At 46.3% G+C, this 20146-nt stretch overlaps 1 protein-coding gene across 6 annotated transcripts in view; it reads right to left on the reverse strand.

Annotated features, from left to right (window-relative positions):
- SRGAP3 (SLIT-ROBO Rho GTPase activating protein 3) overlaps positions 1 to 20146 on the reverse strand; it is a 271415-nt gene that overhangs the window by 47510 nt on the left and 203759 nt on the right. For 5 of the 6 annotated variants that reach the window (XR_007134877.1, XM_047779732.1, XM_047779742.1 and 2 more), the window contains exons 11-14: positions 13797 to 13824; positions 8775 to 8877; positions 3367 to 3427; positions 1195 to 1272 (exon numbers count right to left, since the gene is read on the reverse strand). Coding sequence is in view for 5 of the 6 variants with exons in the window: in XM_047779732.1 (XP_047635688.1) it covers positions 1195 to 1272; positions 3367 to 3427; positions 8775 to 8877; positions 13797 to 13824 (270 nt within the window). In the remaining variant the exon portion in view is untranslated. The remainder of the gene's footprint in view (positions 1 to 1194; positions 1273 to 3366; positions 3428 to 8774; positions 8878 to 13796; positions 13825 to 20146) is intronic. The other variant, XM_047779767.1, reaches the window with a different exon arrangement.

Here is a 20146-nt window from a genome sequence, read left to right on the forward strand (position 1 = left end):
GTTGGGAGAATTCTAGGACTTGAATCCTGGAGAGAGGCTTGCCCAGAGCACCACCAACAGGGACAAACTGTACACCTTCCAAGGCTATTAGGAGGATCATGTAGAATGGTGAGAAATGCTTTGTAAATTTGGATGGGATGTACTGTGGGGAATGGGTTTGGAATTGGGGTCCTCAAACCAAACTTAACATCTAAGCACTCAGAGAAGAAGATAGTAAATCAGAGTGGAGGGTAACTCTGGAGATGTGACGCTTCCAGGTGCTGTTAAGCTAAGCAACATCTTGGGTGCCCACATACCAACCCCCTCTTCCTCATGAGATAAGCTTCATTCAATAAACAGGGAGCATGATGTCGGAAAATGTTTCCTTGACTGAAAATGCACAGGCTCTCAGTTCCACTGTAGCAGTGAGACAAACACTGGTATAAAAATGCAGAGGTATAGGAAGAACCAAGCTTTTCCTCATCCTAGTAAGTCCTTACTTTGCATGGACACTGTCACTAGCCATCTGTCCCCATCAGGGATCTGAGGCCAAGGGAGGCAAGACCAAATAAGCTGCATTCTTGTGGCCACTTCATTTCTCATAAGAAGTGGAAACTAGGTAACCTCCATGAGGGTAGGGGGAGTGTATGGTCTCTTCCTCCTAAAGGGTAGCTTTGCCAAAAATTCCACATAAAAGTGTCAGAATTAGGAGTTTCCATGTGGCTCAGTAGGTTAAGGATCCGGTGTTGTCACTGCAGCAGCTTGAGTTGCGGCTGTGGTGTGGGTATGGCCAAAAAAAAAAAAAAAAAAGAAGAAGAAGTAGGAAATAGGCAATGCTAAGCCACTCCATATTATCTATCTTCTTCCAACACAGAAGTCTTTAGAGACTGGAATAATGATTCTAAGGCCCTCTTTCCCAGCCACCACTCCAGAGCTCACCAGAGAAGGCCACCCATGTATGGTAGCAAATGTTCAACAGCTAGCTCTTTGGAGGGGAGAAAGAAAAATCAAAGGTCTTAGTGTTTGCCAGTTTCTATGGTGTAAATACTCCCACCTTGCCTGATCTCAAGCTGCCAAGGTGAAGTCGCTGAAGGTGAAATTGGGAAGAGATGTCGATAAAAGCCACCCAGCACCCTGTGCTAAGACATGTGTTAACACCTGCCCTGTCTTCCTCTGGACTCAAGCTGGAGATGAGATGATCACGCCACACCTTACCTCTCTCAAAGGAATTTTTGATGTCATTGACTTCAACCTGAGATCCTGGCACTCTGAAGATCCCTTGCTGCTGGAGCCCTAAAAGAAATAAATAAGAAAAAAAAAAAAGAGAGAGAGAGAGAGTGAGTGAGAGAAGGAGAGAAAGAGAGAAAATGCTTTGAGTTCATCAGACCACTGGGAACACCCACAACTCTCCCCACTGCTTGTCTCTTTCTCCCACCATCCTTTGTAACAGAGTCATTCCCAATGATTGTCTCCTGGCAGAAGCCCAAAAGGAGCTTTTGCAATGAACTTGAGCAGGCCAAAATCTTCAGCAGCATCCTGCTTTAAATGTCTATGATCTCCTGTTTGGGCTTAAAGGAAACAAGAAGTTTATATCAACACTGGGCCAGTGAAAAACTTCCAGTTTAACCCACAGCTCAACGCAATCAAATAAGTGGGTAGTGAATGCTGACTACTGAGCTCACGAGTTGCACTGGTCCCAGGTAGCTGACAAAGTGCCATTGGAGTTTAACAGCCACAGAGATTCCAAGCACTCCTTTCACCATCACAGATGTCTTTTTCCTTCCAGAAAAGCTAGAGTCTTGAGTGACTGTTGGCTTGGGATCATGGAGTTTGGGGGAGATTAATTTATTAAAGAAAGACAATCTCATTTTGGGGAGGGGGCTGCCACTGTGGCAGGTGGAAGTTCCCAGGCCAGGAATCAAACCTACTCCACAGCAGCAGTCTGAGCTGCTGCAGTGACAATACCAGATCCTTAACCCTCTGTGCCACGAGGGAACTGCAACGATCTTAATTTTTTTTTTTTTTTTGTCTTTTGATGATGAACCCATGGCATATGGAGGTTCCCAGGCTAGGGGTCAAATCAGAGCTGCTGGCCTACACCACAGCCACAGCAATGCCAGATCCAAGCCGTGTCTGTGACCTACACCACAGCTCAAGGCATCGCTGGATCCTTAATCCAATGAGTGAGGCCAGGGATCAAACCTGCATCCTCATGGATACTAGTTGGATTTGTTACCACTGAGCCATGACGGGAACTCCCAGCAATCTCATTTTTTATGTGTTTCTACAAGGCCATAACAAAGAGGAGACCTTGATACCTGACAGTAATGACAAAACAGCAACTGATAAAACTGAAGGAATTAGAGGGGCTCCCTCATCCAAAATGGGAATTAATGTGGGGAGACTGGGATCCTTTTCCTGAGATTCAGTTTTTTCATAGTATATCTTTAAGGGAAAGTGTTTACCCTTAAAGGCAGGTGTCAGTCAAAGTTGGGTTTGTATATTGTATGTGCTCAATACACATTGTTAATTTCTTTCGACACTGAATTTCTACCACCTGTGTCTCTAATCCCATCCTCCTGGCTCATTCCTGTCCAGTCACATTATCCTTCCTCAAATATTAGACATTTATGCTTGCCATTCTCTCCACCTGGACTGCATGGCTGGCTTCTACTCAAATACTATCCCCTCGGAGATGGCTCTCCTTACCAGCTAAGCCAAACCAGCCCTGCCCACCTCCAGCCATTCTCTACCCCCCCTTTAATTAGTTTCTTGGCATTAACACTATCTGGAATTATTTTCTCTCTCTGCTGGTTTATTTCCTCGCCCTTCTAATTGGACATATAGGCTACCTAGGACCAGCATCATACCTGTCTCCATGGCTATACTCCCATTGTCAAAAACCAGCACCTGTCATGCACTCTGGAAATCTATTTTTGGAGGAATGAATAAATAAAGAGCTGGAGGCACAAGTGCTGGGGACGCCATGCAGTAAATCCCAGACACCATGTTTCCTCCATGGAACTTACTGCTATCTATCTAGCAGTGTTAAATGACTAGTTGGTCAACCAGATCCAGCACTCAAAAGTGCAGAGCTCTGAGGGTGAGTGGGAGCCAGGAAGGAACTAACACTGTTCTCTCACGTGCCCTCTCTGCTCCTCTGTTTTCCTAGTTCTTGGGTTTTCTCACCACCACTTTTAGTCCCATATACACAGGGCTCAAGAGACAGCACTCAGGAAAGCAGCTGTTCTATGGAGCATTTTCCCTCTTGGAAGCAAAAAAGTGACAGGAAATCTTCCGAGATGAATCTGAATCTCATTTCTTATGAATACAGCCTGGCACCTGTTCTGGAAAGGGCTGAAAACACTGCCCCAGGATGGAGCTTACCATATAAATTGATGTATCGGATGCAGCTCTCAACAACAAGTGGTATAGCTTGTCCTGAATCCTTAAGGAAAAAAATCGTGAGTTGTACTGAACTTGGCAATTGTCACAGGGAAAAAGACACTGCAAACACAGATCATAAACTCAAGCCAGAAGATTAGTACCATCGGATTAGTAGGAAAACAAGCAAGGAAGTGCGAATCCTGAAATCTCTACAGACAGTGAAAATAGAAAGCCTTCTGTTATTGCAGGAAAGGCACAGCTATGGTGACTTTAAAGAAATGCTCTGCCTTCTTACTCAGCTGGGTAGGATCAGGGCTCAGGAGGCCTGACTGGCACTGGGGAAGGAGAGGGAGCCCATGTCCACAGTGGACTGGAGTCTGCTCTTGAAGAGTTCTCCACCTCCCACTCCCCTCAGCCCCAACTCAGCTCTTCTTCCGGTGCTCAGGGATAAAGGCGCAGGGTCAAGGCCTCCACCTCGTCTCCTAGTATTAAGAACACACTGTGGGGAAAGCAAGGCTGACCCCAGGGGTCCTTCTGAGGTCTGAGAAAGGGAGACCAGTTCTACTCATGGTGCAGATACTCAAGCACCCTAAACATCCAGAGAGATATTTTAACAGTAAGTGCATTACAAGAAAAAGTTCTAGAAATAGCTGATGTCAGCCATTGACCACTGAGTGGCCAACCTTAGTCAGAAAGGCTGAATAAGATGCAATTCTAAACACAGGCATCTGGGGTGTGAACGTATTTTCAATTAAATTTTCCTAGCCTGGCCCATGGCCAGAGGGAGCTGGGCAAGGGAGAATTTTCTTTTGGATTCCATGATTGGTTGACCTGTTATTTCAGGCCACTTATAGCGCATAAAATCTCCTTAAAACTCTCTTTTAAAGGGAGCCAAATTAAACATTAGCCTCCTCAGAAGGTTAGGGGACAAGAGGCATAAGTAATATGCTTGTGTAAAGGGACAGAAAAAAAACCCCATAAATTTGGATGCTTTCATGGTTCCTCCACACCCCACCTGCAAATTCTCTCCTTGATTAACTACAGTCACAGAGAGGACAATAAAGTGGATTCACTGGCAACAGGCAAGAGGGGAACCTGTGCCAGAGGCAGGACTAAAGACAGGTTTCAACCAGTTGAATGGGGCTAACGGAACTTTCCAGTAAATACCTGGTTCCTGGTTCGAGCATTTCTTCTTCCTCTGATAACAAAAAATAAACAGGCAGCAGAGCAGGAGAAAAAGAGAAGATTACGCAGGAGTAAGATCAGTTAGAGTAAGCAGATCCTTCAGAGTCCGGGAACGCCGAAATGCAATGGCAGCCAGCAAGGTCCAGGGAGAGGGCAACCAGCCTGTGGGGCGGGGGTGGGGGTGGGGGGAATGCCTGGGGCTCGAGGCCTCAGGGGAGCTCTACACCTGCCCTGGCCAGGCTTCCAGGGTGGCTGCCTGGGACAGCAGGGGCAAAAGGGCCTCTTTCAGTCCTTGTCAAATGCAGGAATGCTGTGTACTGAATGAACCCCTTCCTCACCCCAAGTCTAGCTTCTCCTCAACGTAGGGGCTGTTTATTCACGAATGGGCAAGAGCCCACCTAAGACCCCTAAGGTTAGCCCAGCTCTCCAGGCAAAGGACACACACCCTCATGTGTCTACTGTAACGCTATCCCCGCACATCGGCTCAGGAAATCTCGCTCCTAGTTCTTAGGGAACCAAGATCTCGCTTATCAGGTACCCTCTAGGTCGGTGGTTCCAGATTCTACACAGCTGCCTGGGTTTCCTACCACCTGGGGGAGCTGGTCCCAGGTGCCCACTTGGCTCCTCTCTCCTACCTCCTGCCCCTCGCCCTGGCACTGAAAAGGCCTCATGGAGCCCGCAAGCTGACAAAGCCTGGAGGAGGGAGGGAAGTGGGGTCCGGAGTCCTTCATGATCTTGCAGGCAGAATGGAGGTCGCCAGTTTTCCAAAGAGCAGCTGCCTCTTCTCTCTTCCATGTTTGCAGCAGGTTGGGTTCCTCAGGGGTGGGCACTGGCTCTCATCCCAGCTCCTGGAGGAGGCCACCCGACTGAGAAGTGGGAGGACGTGCGCCTCTGCGCTGGTATCATTCATCCAGCTGCTGGCATCTCAAAGACTAGGACTGTCTTATGGTGGCTTAGCCCACTGGAACCTAGGCCAGCAGGGCCAGGTGGTCAGTTGATGCCCTGGGCGCACTCAGGAAAGCTGGGCAACACTAGAGCTAACGCTTCCGTGGGGCTCACTCTGGGCCAGGCAGTGCTCTAGGACCTGTGTTAGCTCATCTGATGTCATCACATGCTCAAGAGGAGGATAATTATCATGCTCATTTTATAGAAACAAGATGAGGACACCCCGCCCACCTGCCACTGCCTCTCCCATTTGCCCTGGAGGTAGATTTCCTAGGCCTCAAAATTCATAATAATAAATTGAGTTTCCTTCTGTCTGAGAGGAGAGGAAAAAAAAAATTAAGGATTTTGAAAAGAATCCATTAAGGTAGGGTCCTAGAAACTTGTAAAAGTAACTCCAACAATGTTTATCCACCATTCTTAACTTGGGGATGCTTCCTTGTCCCTCCAAACCGTGATAATCATAGGCTCTCTGTGATCTTATTTTATTGAAAAGCCTTTCAGGAGTTCCTGTCGTGGCTCAGGGGTAACAAACCCAACTAGTCTCCATGAGGATTTGGGTTTGATCCCTGGCCTTGCTCAGAGGGTTAAGGATCCGGCATTGCTGTGAGCTGCGGTGCAGATCACAGATGAGACTTGGATCCTGCATTGCTGTGGCTGTGGTATGGGGCCAGTAGCTACAACTCACATTCAACCCCTAGCCTGGGAACCTCCATATGCTGAGGTGGGGCCCTAAAAAAAAAAAAGAAAGAAAGAAAGAAAAAAAAAAGAAAAGTCTTTCAGAGGTTTAGCATTTCAAAGCTGAAGACTCTTAGTTGACGCAGACTCTTCTTCCAGAGAGCATGGGAATCATAAGAGAAAATTAAATTCTGTTCGCAAAGGTGGAGGACTGAGTGGATCATGGTGCCCTTCATTCTCTGAGAGTTAACAATCCCTGAGCAGGGGCCATGCTGTGTGTAGTCTGTCTCCACACCTCGAGCCCATAGGAGGCGTGCAGAAGAGTTGGTTGAACAGTATTGATAGTATGTCATATAAGCACATGTGACTACAAAGAAATGCCAGTGCTTAACAAACATTTTTTTTTTTTCAGAAACCCCTGAGGAGGCTATGCTCTTATTCTAGCAATGTGCCTTGCCACTGCTGGGTGCCCTGGGGCATCCCTCTCTGGGGGCTCTTTTCAGGGCCCACTGCAGCCAGTGCCTCTTGCTATTTTATGCCTCCAGTGGCTGCAAAGCTGGGCTCCTGAATGGTACGTTCCATTCCAAAGACTGGGGTGTCCATTACAAGGCAGAGTTTTGGCACTGCTGACAAAGGCCCTGCTGCAGGCTCTCAGGAAAACTGACCAGGTGGAGCAGTGGCATGAAATTTGGAATAAGAATGTGGCTTCCTGGTGACTACCTCCAAGGGGCAAAACACTCCCATAATTGATGTGTTTATCGGGGAATAACTTCAAATTACTTGATCATCACACATTTTATGTAAGAGCTCTCTATTCAGAGATGATTTCACTAAACAAAACATTTAATTTTCAAATGCTGTCAGGTAAGTCAGCTCTTTCCGAGTCCTGACTAATCACCCATTTCCAAAGAGCTGAGCAAATCCTGGAAGGTGTCCCTGCTGTCTCTGAGCCATTGTATATTCTGTTCCTCCTCTTAGGGGCTCCTCTGTCCTGCTGCCCTCTGCTGTGTTCCTGCCCTTCCTTCAAAGCCTCCTGTGCCCCAGGGCTCACACCCCTCCTGCTCTGAGCTCCCACAGAACTTATTTCTGTGGGGATAAGCCACCAAGTGCTCATCCTGAATCATTTTCCACATTTAGCCTTCTATGTTGAAGGCCTCCTGAGTGACACCATAAGCTCCTGAGGGCAGGGTAACAAACGAGTCTCAGGCCCCTCTCAGCTCTAGAGTGTGGCTTCTTGGAGAAGAAAGTCTTGTTGGAGTGAGGAGGGAGGATGAAGAAAGGGCTCTTGACACAGCCCCCTCCTCCAGTGGCAAACCACTCACTCAGGTCACCTCCAAACAGCACCTCTTTCCTGGTGCACCCGGCAGCACCTCTCCTTTTGGGGTCCTCCATGCCTCCTTCCTCTGAGGTGTCCTAAAGCAGCCACTGCTGTTTCCCAGGCTGGGGCAGCCCTGACTTGTGCCCAACTGTTCCACTTCCCTTCCCCCACTGTCCCTTCCCCAGAACTCAGTTCACAGGCAGAGACGGTCCTGCCTTCCCCCTCCCTGAGGCCAACCCTCCCTGTTCCATAAGCCCTGTGCATGCCCTGTTTGAGGACAGAGGCTAGAGAGCCAGAGCAGGGGCAGCCTCCACCACCCTACAAGGGTCAGCAGAGCCTTAGAGCCTTTACTTTTCTCCTGGCTGACATGAGTCATATTTTTCTATAGAAACTGTCTTCATTAGATGGTGGTGGGCTCTCCAATAACCAGAAGGGATCTCCTGTTCCCCTAAGTAATGCTAAGAATGCATCTCCCCTTCCTGAAGTGTGGCCCCCACCTGTTGTCCTTTTCACCTCCATCACTAACTTAACTTGCCTCGAGACATTTTACCTGGGATGGCTTGCTCCTGCACCCTCTGCAGCCAAGAAGCAAGAAAAAGACACTCACTGAGGAGAAAAGCTGTCTTTAGTTAAAGGTCTGAAGGGTTAACCTGGAATTCTAAAGGACTACCTCAGCTCTCTTCCTTTCTCCCACACTCCCTAATAAGAAGCAAACTAGGCAGAGGGCTGTCTCCCATAAAAACTGTGTTTCCCTTGCTGATATATTCTCAACTTTTAAAAAAATCACTTGTATAAAAACACACTGTTACCCCCACGGTTTTTTGTTTTGTTTTGTTTTGTTTTTGTGCTGCTCTGTTCAGTCTCCTCTGGGAGATGTGAGTGTGACTGAGGTGAGGGCGTTTCTCTAATGGTCCCTCAGGCTGGTTGGGACTGCAGGGCCTGAAGCAGAGAAGCATGGTTGGCAGGGATGCTGTCTGGAAGTTGGACTTCACTGGGTTCCAGCACCACCTCATCCCTCCCCCAGGGCTGAGGACAAAGGGGAAGTACTTAGGAGCAACTGGTTAGGGACAAAAGCAGCTCTGCCTAGAAGCCCTCACTGAAGCTGCTGGGAGGGCCAGGCTCGCTATAGGGCCTGGCAGAGGGCACAGATTGAAAGCTCTAGTCCATCTGTCATCAGTTTGTTGGTCAGTCAGTTAGGGCAGGGCTGTTGGTCAGGGGAGGAGGTGGAGAAAGGCTGCCATTACATTGGGCACATTCTCGGACTCTGTGGCTCCCCACCAAGTACCTTAATGAACGCTTCCATACAGCCGTTAAATAGTTTATGGCTACACACTGAGAGAGGCCTAGGTCTCCTCATTTTCTGTGGTTTAGGGGGAAGACAGGGGGGCCTGGGGGAAAATGGAACAAAAGAAATCAAGAAAGCAACCAAGGTAAACATACAACAGGGAAAGACACTCGTATGACCCACAAAGGAGGAGAACACAAAATGCGAATGGAAGGCCTGAACCCCCAGTGCACTGGTGTCCAATGCTCCATCAGAAGGCCTCTGGATGGTTAAGGGGGTCTCAATTTACCCACAATGTCAGACAGGAGCAAGGCTCAGGTAACACAAATGCATTCTATGCATTCTAAATCACAGAGGGATGTAGCACGTGTCCAGGAAACCACTGAAATGCCAATCAGAGGCTGTCATCCCACAAAACTGACCAGATGGAGGGGGAGTCAGGAAGAGATGTAATCTGTAGCCCAAGAAAGCAAGAGACTTTCAAAGATGATTGGAAGAGTTAATTTTCATTATTTTGGCTTCAATTCATTACCAAGTCTCAAATCCCAATGTACCAGGGCACTGATCTTCCTAATGCTGCTTAGCATTTCAAATGCACTTGACTGATCTTTATTCCATTGATCTAAGAGCCAGGCAATTATTAATCTCATTTTAAAGATGAAGAAACGATGCCAGGAGGGAGGCTGCAGCTTCTTTGGGGTCCCCAGGCGACCCCGGATAATGATTATCTCCTGTCCTTTAACCAAGTACACTTTCAAGTAAAGTGTTTTCAAATCCATTATCAGCTCATCCCTGTATGTGTGGCCCCATTTGAGAGAGGCCTAAACTGAGGCCTAGAGAGGGAAACTGGCAGAGTTAAGCCTCAAACACAGGTCTATTTGGCTCCAAGTCCAATATTTTTCCCAGTAGGCCAGTCATGAGCCTTAGGGTACTTTTTCATTTCCAGCCAAAGCCTCATTCATCCTATTAACCCTTGCCAGTGGAGGACTTGTTGGGTCAGGTTGAAAGTGTCTTGCTTGACTTCAGGATCTCCATTCCCTGTGCTCTATTCTTGGCCACAGGGAGGGGCGACCATCCATGGTTCACCAGCAACAGGGAAACAGCCACAAACACCGGATCATTTTCCAGAGTTGCTCACATGCATATACCTGTGTTGGCTTATTTGCTCACCTTTCACCACCCACAGCCTGGCTCAATGCTGCCAGCCTTACAGGGCAAAGGGCTTTCTGAGGTTAGGAGGAGGGCCCCCAACCAAGAGAGGCACTTAATTTTTAAATGGCTTAGTTCACAATTTAGGAGGTGCCAGATGGGGACCCAGCCTGGCAGGGCCCATGTGTGACAAACACAGACCCAGCCCTCAATTCTTGACTGATTTCTGTGAATGGGCAAGAAATCACACGTGAAGCCAATCAAGGTGCTGAGACTCATGCTGCCTTGCTTGCTGGCCATGTGGGCCTGTCTCCTTCAGCAGCCCCACCATCTAGGGAACTCTTATCAACTTCCCCTTGGTGTCTGAATACTGAGCAAATGCTGCTAGCTCCAGGACATGCATGGGCAAAGACACAGCGGGATTCAAATATCATGCCACCCAAACACTGGAACCAAAATAACAGCACAAACCGAAATGTTGAAAAGAAACAACAGGCAAGATTATTTTGAGCCCATCTTGGATCTATGTCAATTTGGTTAGCTAAGTCCATGTCATTTCTTTTTCATAAGTTAGTTATTTTTTGAGGACGTGGGTATGTGGGAGTGATATTTCTTACAACAGATCTGCTTTTGAATTTCCAAATGCCAAAAGAGGGTGCCAAAAATATGACAGAGGGCCAGAGGTTTTACGTATAATAACTGGAGGATAGCAACTTCACCATCTTGTTTCCATGGTGTCTCGGGTTTCTGTTTTTGAGTGTTTTCAGATGATTTCTTTAAGTCACATTGCATGATACCCTCACAACAACCCTGTGAGGTAGGCAAGAACTAATTAAATCTACTTTAAATATAAGGCAAATGAGCCCATGAGCGATTAAGAGATTTGCCTAAGGCCCTAGGAATAGAATTCAGCTCTTCCTACTTCAGGTTCAGGTGTGAGTGTGAAAATTGGGAAATGGATTTTACCACAAACATCCAGCAGTAGCATTAAATTATCTACTGAACTCTCATGGCCAGCAAGAGTAGAGACTCAATGCAGGTGTTGGACACCCAATACCAAAAAATCCAGGGTGCCTTCAAAATTTCATTTCTTAAAGCAAGTCCTTAGGATTTTTCCTTTAAGTTACAAAATTTCTCCTGCCCAATCCAGAAAGCAAAGGACTGTTGGAACCACACTGGGATCTCTTTCTTTGTGTGGTGCTCTGGGCTCTGGGTGGAATCTCTGACAAGGAAACGTAGCTATCCCAACTTTGCATGACATCAAATCATTACCGACTTACTGAAGTGCTGGGTGGGGCACAAAGTGGGGAGCAGGGGGGCAGCTCAGCCAAGGAAAGTGGGGCAGCCTAAGCCTTCCATCTCTTCTGCTGCTCAGTTGCAGAGCAAAAAGGAAAGAAAGAGAAAGAGAGAGAGAGAGAGGCAGGGAAAACAGGAACAGGGAAAGCCACGAGAGGAAGAAAGAGAAACCAGAGACCAATGTCCCCTTTCTGCCTTTTAATCAAGATGAAAATTAACACGCATTAGCAACACAGAAATTGGCCTCAAAATTATTCTGTGACCAAAGGATGATGATTAAAATTTTTCCTTGACAACCCAACACATGTGGGTGTCGACATCCAAAATGGCAGCAATATTGTAATTCAATGGCAGTCGGGCTCTTGGAGGCTGTGCATGTGTGTGCACGGGGTTACATCTGTTTGGACAAGAAATCGCAAGTGATTCTCATTGCTAATTCAAACATGGAGCAAGTCAAACTAGGTTAGGGAAAATAGTTAACGGTTTGAATAACCACAATCAAACCTTATGTTTGCATCTGCTTTGCCATTTACCATACTACTTTCAACTGCATTATTGCATCTGGTCAGCCCAATCACAAGGTTATTACGAATTGGAGCTATTCTCAGATAAGGTTCTTAACTGTGAGAAAAAAATACACAATGTGTTGCAGCCTTTGTACAAAAACTGGCCTATCTATACAAGGCCAGCAGCAACTTGGCTGAGGGGACCTGCTCAAATGATCATTCGAAATAACACTGACCTTGGACAGGAAACTATGGGAGATACAGAGAGCCACAGTATAGAAATAGCTCACCCTGGGCATTTAAGATTAATTAAAAAAAAAAAAAAACACTTCCAAGTCAGCAATGCACTCCACAATAACTTAAAAATGATTTTTGGAAGTAAGAGGAAGCTTTTACTTTACTAACAAAGTTGCCTTTGACCTTGGCCAAGGGCCAAAGTGCAGATGGCTGGATTTGCTGCATACTGCAATGCATCTAAGTAGGAGGTCTGCAGTCCTAGCTTGGATTTCCCAGGCCCTGTGTCAAAGCGGGTGTGGAAGACAACATCTCAGAGGGCTTTATTTTTAAAAAACAAAACCCCTCAACTTTTCTGTAAGGAAGACCCTGGGGCCTCGCCAATGGTTTGATTCCAGATCTCTCCTCCAATCTGCTGGAACCATCTTCTCCTGCCTAAGTTCTAGGAATTAGGAGGAAGTGAGGGGTAGCTCAATTCATCCCCCATCTGTTTCACTATTTGCAGACTTTGGTGTAAAATGTGACTTTTGTTGTTTTGGGACTATGACAACATTCTCTTGAAATAAATAAATAAATAAATAATACAGTTTCTCAAAGGTTCTTAGAAAGTCACTCTGCACATCTGCTGACCCGTGTGCTAGAAGGGCCTGGTCTGACGTTATGAATCATCCTGATGTTCCCAGGCTGCCAAGGCCTAGAGGAACAGCTGCACAGGCTAAGCTTCTGGCGAGCCCTGAGGCTCCCCCACCCTGGGCCCAGCAAACTGAAAACCCCGGGGCTTTCCAAGCCTCTTCCCAGCCAACTCCCTTCCTGATAAGGAGGGAGCTGAGGGTCCATCCTCCCTCTTGCCAAGCAGGACAGCTTTCCAGGATCTCAGCCACTGGGAAGCACAATGAGGAAAAGATGTCTTTGGGTCACCGGGCCCAGAATGAGGCAAAAGTGCCTGTCAATGGCCACATGATGGAAAAGTGCAGCCTCTGGGCCACTGGCTGAATTCACGTTGGGCAGTGGAACAAGCATTGCTGGGAACACGGAAGTGGATGGGCCCCAAGGAACCTGGGCAGCGACAGGGCTGCTTATGGATCTAAACTCCCTGCAAGCAGAGGAAAGGTCAGTCCTGGTCAGCCCTTCAGCTATCAGCTGTTGAGTGAAAGTGTCCACTGGCTCTGGTCTGCTCAGGGAAAAGCACAGAGGGTGATGTGCAGTGAGCTGGAGAGAAAGCACAAGCTGCCCACAGTTAGTTCCCAACAAGGGGCTCTGCCACCAGGCATCCGTGCAGGGAGGTCCCAAGCCCACGTGGGCAGTAGCGGCGGCATCTGTGAGCACATGTGTGTGGATATGCACATGCGTATGCCCGGTGGTGTGTGATTCTAGCATATTCAAAGCTTTGACAAACCTGGACCCAGGGCTGGGCCCCTGCCTGGGCAGTTTGCTTGGCAGCCATAGAACAGATGGGGAGACAGGTTGACAGCTAACCCACAGCCTCTGGCTTCTCCTGGATGCCCTCTGCCACTCTGCAGCATGTGTTAGAGCCCCACCCTCCCGCCAGCTGGAAAATGCCCAAGGATGGTCCCACATCCACAGCACCATTGAAAGCCCCCTCCTGGTCACCAGTGTGATGCTGGTGCAGAGCAGCCAGAAGAGCTTTGCCTCTCCCCTCAGCACAGCCACACCACCCCATGGGGACACTGGTGAAGAGTTGTCCCCCACAAGACTCTGCCCCTCTGAGCCTCAGCAATGCCTGTCTACCCACCTCCCTGCCTGTTCTGCTCCTCCCACAGCCTCCTATTCCCACCTCAGGCAGCAGGTGAAGGAAAGCAAGATGCCCAGTTCTTACCTGGTTGTACCACATTCTGCTCTCTCCCCTAGAAAGAAAAGCATAGAGGGATGTTTAATTATTGGTTTTGTTTTGGGCTTTGCTTATCTTATTTATTTATTTATTTTACCAGAGAACATTCATCTTTTTCTTAAGACCAAGAAACAGCTAACAAAGTAATTATTTGTGAAATGTAAAATCTAATTATGCCCAAGGTCTAGTCTGTTGGGAAGAACTGAATCTTATCAAATCCTCAGTGCCTCTTAGTTGTAGGGCAATGTGCACATGTGTTTCATTTGTTATTGTTCATACACTTTTTTTTTCGGTGATTCTCAAACTACAGCCTGCTGACCACTGATATGAGAATCTTCTGGGGCTCTTATTAAAAATGCAGACTTCTTGGCTCTTTCTTGGGTAAGAACCCAGGAATCTGCGTTTTGATAAGCACCCCAGGTGCTTCCTTCTATGCAAAACTCAGCTCAAAAACTCACTCATTGCTTTATATCCACGGATGTTTAGTGACCACCTGTCATGCCTGGCACTGAAGGGGACTAGCCATAAGACACCTTCTGTTGTTTCTTGTCATGCCCCTACACCTGCCCCTCCTTCATTATCTGCTGAAGAACCTATTCACTTCCTTTACTGGAAAAGAAAATCAGTAATACAGGGAATCCGGGTGCCTGCCCACTCCCTCATGACCTCTTTTCCTGGTGCCCTGGAGGAGGTGTCCTGCTTCTGCTAACACTCAGACCCTGTGCTCTAGGTCCTGAGCCCTCAGCCCTTCTCAAGGGCTTTGCTTCTGTAAGTGTCTCCCCTGTGTACAGCATCAGCAGTCTCCTCTCTTCAGGATCACTGTAACAACACTACACTGGATACGTCCAACTTGGCTTTTGAGCCTCCCCTTGACCCTATTTCTACTCTAACTCCATTTCTCAGCTCTCCTTTCCAGCAACACTTCCTGCAGGAACTGTCTAGGGTCCCTGGGGCTTCCTCCCCTCACTCTGCAGCTGGCTTCTGTCCCCTCCACTCCATGGAGCCTGCTCTGTGTGGCTGAATGTCTCCTCTGCTCTTAGCTGACTACTCAACACTCACCACTGACTAACTCAGTTAATCACTCCCTTCTTATAAAGCTTTCTCCCCTAGATTTTCATGACTCTGTATACTTTCCAGGGGTCTTTCCTGCCCTGTCAGCTCTTCCTCAGTTTCTCTTGTCGTCTCCTCCTCATCTGCCCAAACTCTAACCTCCCAATGTCAGAATGCCCCCAGGATGCAAACTAGGTCTTCTCTTCTCTTTCTACCACCCACACTGGGGATCTCAACTGCTTACTGAGGACTCCCTAATCTTATCTCCAGATCTTACTTTTCCCTGGAATTCCAGGCTCATATCTACTGCCTTCTTTTTTAACAGCTCTATTGAGGTATAATTTACATATGCTAAAATTCACCCATTTAAAATGTATAATTCAATGATTTTTAGTAAATACTCAAAGTCGTGCAACCATCACCACAATTCAATTTTAGAACATTTCCATCTTGCAGAGAAGATCGCTTGTGTCAATTTATATCACTCACTACCTCTGCCCACCTCCAGCCTATAGCAACCACTCATCTACTCTGTCTCTATAGATTTGCTTATTCTCGATATTTCTTAAAGTAGAATCATATACTATGTGGTCTTTTGCATTTGGCCTTTTTCACTGAGCTAGTGCTTTTGAGGTTGGTCCATAGCATGATTAAGTATTTCATTCCTTTTATGGTGAAGTGGAGAACCTCTAAGCCAGTGCTGTCCCATGGAAATATAATGCAAGCCACAATTTCTAGTAGCCACATTATAAAAAGTAAAGAGAAACACGAGATTAATTTCAATGATACATTGTATTTAACCTAATATGTCAAAAATATTATTTCAACATGTATCAATATAAAAAATTAATAAATATATATATAAACACATACATATATATAGTATTAAGTCTTTGAAATCCAGTGCTGATTTTATACATCTCAGTTCAGACTAGCCATGTTTCAAGGGTTCAGTAGCCACATGTGGACTGTGGCCACCATATTGGACAGAACAGTTCCAGACTCTAGAATCCCATCCAGCATCCTCATGAAGGGACTTTATTTACTTATTTATCTATTTATTGTCTTTTTGCCTTTTCTAGGGCCACTTCCCACAGCATATGGAGGTTCCCAGGCCCAGGGGTCTAATTGGAGCTGTAGCCATCAGCCTACGCCAGAGCCACAGCAATGCAGGATCCAAGCCGCGTCTGCAACCTACACCACAGCTCACGGCAATGCCAGATCCTTAACCCACTGAGCAAGGCCAGGGACTGAACCTACAACCTCATGGTTCCTAGTCAGATTTGTTAACCACTGAGACACGACAGGAACTCCCATAAAGGGACTTTACAAAAGAAAGAACTGAGCATTTATTTTTGTTTCTAGAAAACAATGCTGAATGGGGCTGGAGAGAAAAATGAGGAGAGGAAGAGAGTGCGAGAAGTCTGAAAATAAAACTTGGAGTGAATCAACACACAGTTCCTTAATTCCTGACCAAAGCCACAAGCAGTTACAAGAGTGACTGCAGCTGGTTGAATTGAAGCCAAAGCAGGAAAGGAGAAAAATTAGGTAAAATGGGAAATTTGTTCTGCTTAATTTGACTGTGTACCTGGGGTCTGGGGCAAATTCCTACCAGACATCACTTGGAGTTAAATTTTCATGTAGACCCAAGACCTTGAGCTGTTGCCAACGGCAACCCATGAAAAGTTCAGCCAGGGCCTAGGTTGACTATGAATCATATTGTTTCCCTTGGGGCTGTAGTCACTGGGCAACTCTGACTTACAAAAGGGATGAGGAAGAGGTTCCTGCTCCCCATCCTCTTGGTTCTAGAACTGTCCACATCTCTATGTGCTGGGTACAGTGCCCTTCTTTTAGTCCTACCTCACCACATCCCTTCCTGCCTTTTCACGTGCTGTTCCCTCTGTCCCAACATTCTTTGCACAGTTTTTCATGTGGCTGACACCTTATCCTTCAGTCTCAGCTTAAACATCACCTCCCCTCGTGGCCTCTCTGATCACCCAACCTAAAGCAGGTGCCCCCGTGTCTCCCCCCCATACACATCCATTCTCTATCTCAGCCCAAATTTTTTATGCAAGGACACTCCAGATAGGGGCCAGGAGGGAAGGGGGGAAATAGGAATCAAAGGGTCTAGGTCCTCGAGTGGATGTCAGAACACACTCAAGACAGACTTTCTCTGGCAAGGAATCGAATCTATTCTCTTTCAGTTTTTGACTCACATTACAGCTCTCAAAAATCCCTTTACTGGGAGTTCCTCTTGTGGCTCAGAGGTAACAGATTACCTGACTAGTATCCATGAGGATGCAGGTTTGATCCCTGGCCTTGCTCAGTGGGTTAAGGATCTGGTGTTGCTATGAGCTGCAGTGTAGGGCGCAGACACAGCTCGGTTCTGGCATTGCTGTGGCTGTGGCGAAGGCCGGTAGCTGCAGCTCTGATTCAACCCCTAACCTGGAAATTTCCACATGCGAGGGTCTGGCCCTTAAAAAAAAAAAAAGAACCCCTTTACCAACATCCTTGGGAATATGGTGTTACAACTCCTAACAAATAACAGAAATCAAAAATATTCAGATGCCTTCTGATATCTGCTGGGATTTAAAAAATATATTTTACAGTTGGTAGCTCAGTCATTTTCTAGAAGTTCACAATGTCTGGTCCTGGTGGATATTTTGCTCTGTAATGGGCTATTAAATCTTGGCCTGAAAAGGTTATGTCCATCCTCTTATAGATAATGCACTATTCATCCTTGAGGGGCTAGGGTACATTGAAAAAGCACCTGTATCTTTGGTGTAAACCCTGAGCTTACTCACTACCCAGAGCAGTAAAAAGGTCAGAAATCTAAGACTCAGAGATGATAAACTAAGAATCCTCTCTGGCCAGTAAAATGACATAGCAACAGCCAGGGGCACATAAGGGTGTACGCTCTCATTCCCAAGATGCGGCAGTGACATGGGTAACAAGGAATGCCAATTTGCAAGGTCCCGAGAAGCTTCTCAAGTTGCGTGTCTGGGGTCAATCTTGTTAAAAAATCCACCAAGTGAGGGTGACCCAAAAAACCTAGTGTTTCCTCCAACTTGTGGTTTCTTTGAAGTGCGCTGTCAAGAGAGTACTTGAGAGAAAGCGAGGCACTAGACATGACATGTTACTTTATTTTAAAAAAAGCTTTGTATGTTTTTAGTCAAGATATTCTGCTTGGCCCCATATTTTGAAATTGTTTTCAAAACGACTAGATTATCCCCATACAAAATAGCTCTGGGAGTTCCCATTGTGGCTCAGCAATTAACAAACCCGACTAGCATCCATGAAGATGTAGATTCGATCACTGGCCTCCTTCAGTGGGTTAAGGATCTGGCTTTGCCATGAGCTGTGGTGTAGGCTGCAGATGTGGCTCAGATCCTGCATTGCTGTGGCTCTGGTGTAGGCCGGTGGCTACAGCTCCGATTGGACCCCTAGCCTGGGAACCTCCATATGCCATGGGTGTTGCCCTAAATAGATCAAAAAAAAAAAAAAAAAAAGCTCTGAAGTGATATAAAAATGCCTTTGATGTAGGTGTCACCCTACCCTAGCCCCACTTAGAAGAGCTTTCTACTGAATGGAAGAGTTAACATGCCCAGGTAGAAGGAAATCATTTGAAGACACTCAGAAGAATGAATCAGAAGATGCTGAGCTTTCTTTGGCCTGTTCAATTTTTCATGGCCCTGTTTTGCCCAATGGGCAAGAACTTTATCAAACCAAGTTGGTGAAAATTCTCCCCTTTCACCTAATGCCCTGAGAATCCACATATACCTTTATCATGCAAGGGAAATACATAAATGATTAAAGATTTGGTCTCAGCTTCAGTTTTTTGCAGTAATTTATTAACTTTAGTGAATAATAATACATCAATATCCATTACTTGTGATGAATATACCCTACACAGATAAAATGAAGATGTTAATAATAGCGAAAATTGGATGTTGAAAATATGGGAACTCTGTACTATCTTTGCAACTTTTTTATAAATATAAAACTATTCTAAAACCAAAAGTTAATAAGAAAAAAACCTCCCCAGAATTGACCCATCCCAGTTATCAAAAGGAGCACAGTAGGCTTTCCCCACTCTGGTTTATGAGGAAACAGGACTACAGAAATTCTTATAGATGGCTCTCTTTCTTAGCTGCCACTACACTTCTGAAGCTGCATTTTCCTGCATTTTTTTTGTTACTATTCAGCTCAAAATTCACAAGAAAGACTCATAAATCACATCTCAGAGCAAGGCGCAGCCGAAGGCTAAATAAACTTGGAAGACCAAACGGGTCAGGAGTTATGCCAACCAAAACTAATTATTATGATATTTTATTAAGGCTATTCAGGCAGGGGCAGGAATGAAAGGCTCATCTGATAGCACTTATGGAAGAGCTGGAGAGAACTTTCTCATCTGGGGTCTTATTTTTTAAAAGAATACCTTGTTTTCTAATGCAGGACATGCGAATTCAATAATACAAGTAGCCAGAAATCACAGGGCCCCACCTTTTGTTACATGGCTCATGAGAAAGAGCTCCCAGACCCCAATCCGATGGCCATAGAAACTGATCCTGCAAATCATGGAAGCTGCCCCCATCACGTACTCACCCAAGCTCCTCTAGAACTTTTTGTCTCTTCCCCTTCCCTCTGTTCTTAGTTTTGGTCCCTTCTGTGTTACTCACACTTCTCCACGGCCCCACTCTCCTGGTCCAATCCCCAAATGTCAGGATGGGCAGAATGTGGAGGGGTGGGGGTGGGGTGGGGAATGAAGAAAAAGCTCCCTGCAACTCGCTCTTCCCCACCCTTCCCCTTGTTCAATGAGTTCTGACAAATGAAAACACCCATGTATAACCACCACCCAAATCGGGACATAGAACATTTCCATCAGCCCCAAAAGCTCCCCAGCTCTCACCAGCAAGAACACAACAAAACTAGTCTAGAGTGATAGAAATCAGATCAGTGGTGGCTCGAGCTGGAGGATGGAACACTGACTACACAGAGGCACAAGGGAACTTTTGGGTGATGGAGATAGTGTTCCATATCTTGATCTGAGTGGTGGTTATACCTGGGTGCATATGTTTGTCGAAACAGACTGCTAAACGTAAAATGAGTACATTTTATGGAAGAGCCATTATACATCAATAACGTTGATTGAAAAAATTCATTGGTATTAGTTTTAAAGCCCTGACTATTCCTTCAAGCCCTAGTTATGCATGTTCCTTAGAGCCTTTCTGCCTCTTCAGAGCCCATGGTGAAACTGGCCCCTTGGGACTCATGATCCTCGGGGTCTA

This window comes from Phacochoerus africanus, chromosome 1 (genome assembly GCF_016906955.1).
Source record: "Phacochoerus africanus isolate WHEZ1 chromosome 1, ROS_Pafr_v1, whole genome shotgun sequence".
Classification (NCBI taxonomy): domain Eukaryota; kingdom Metazoa; phylum Chordata; class Mammalia; order Artiodactyla; family Suidae; genus Phacochoerus; species Phacochoerus africanus.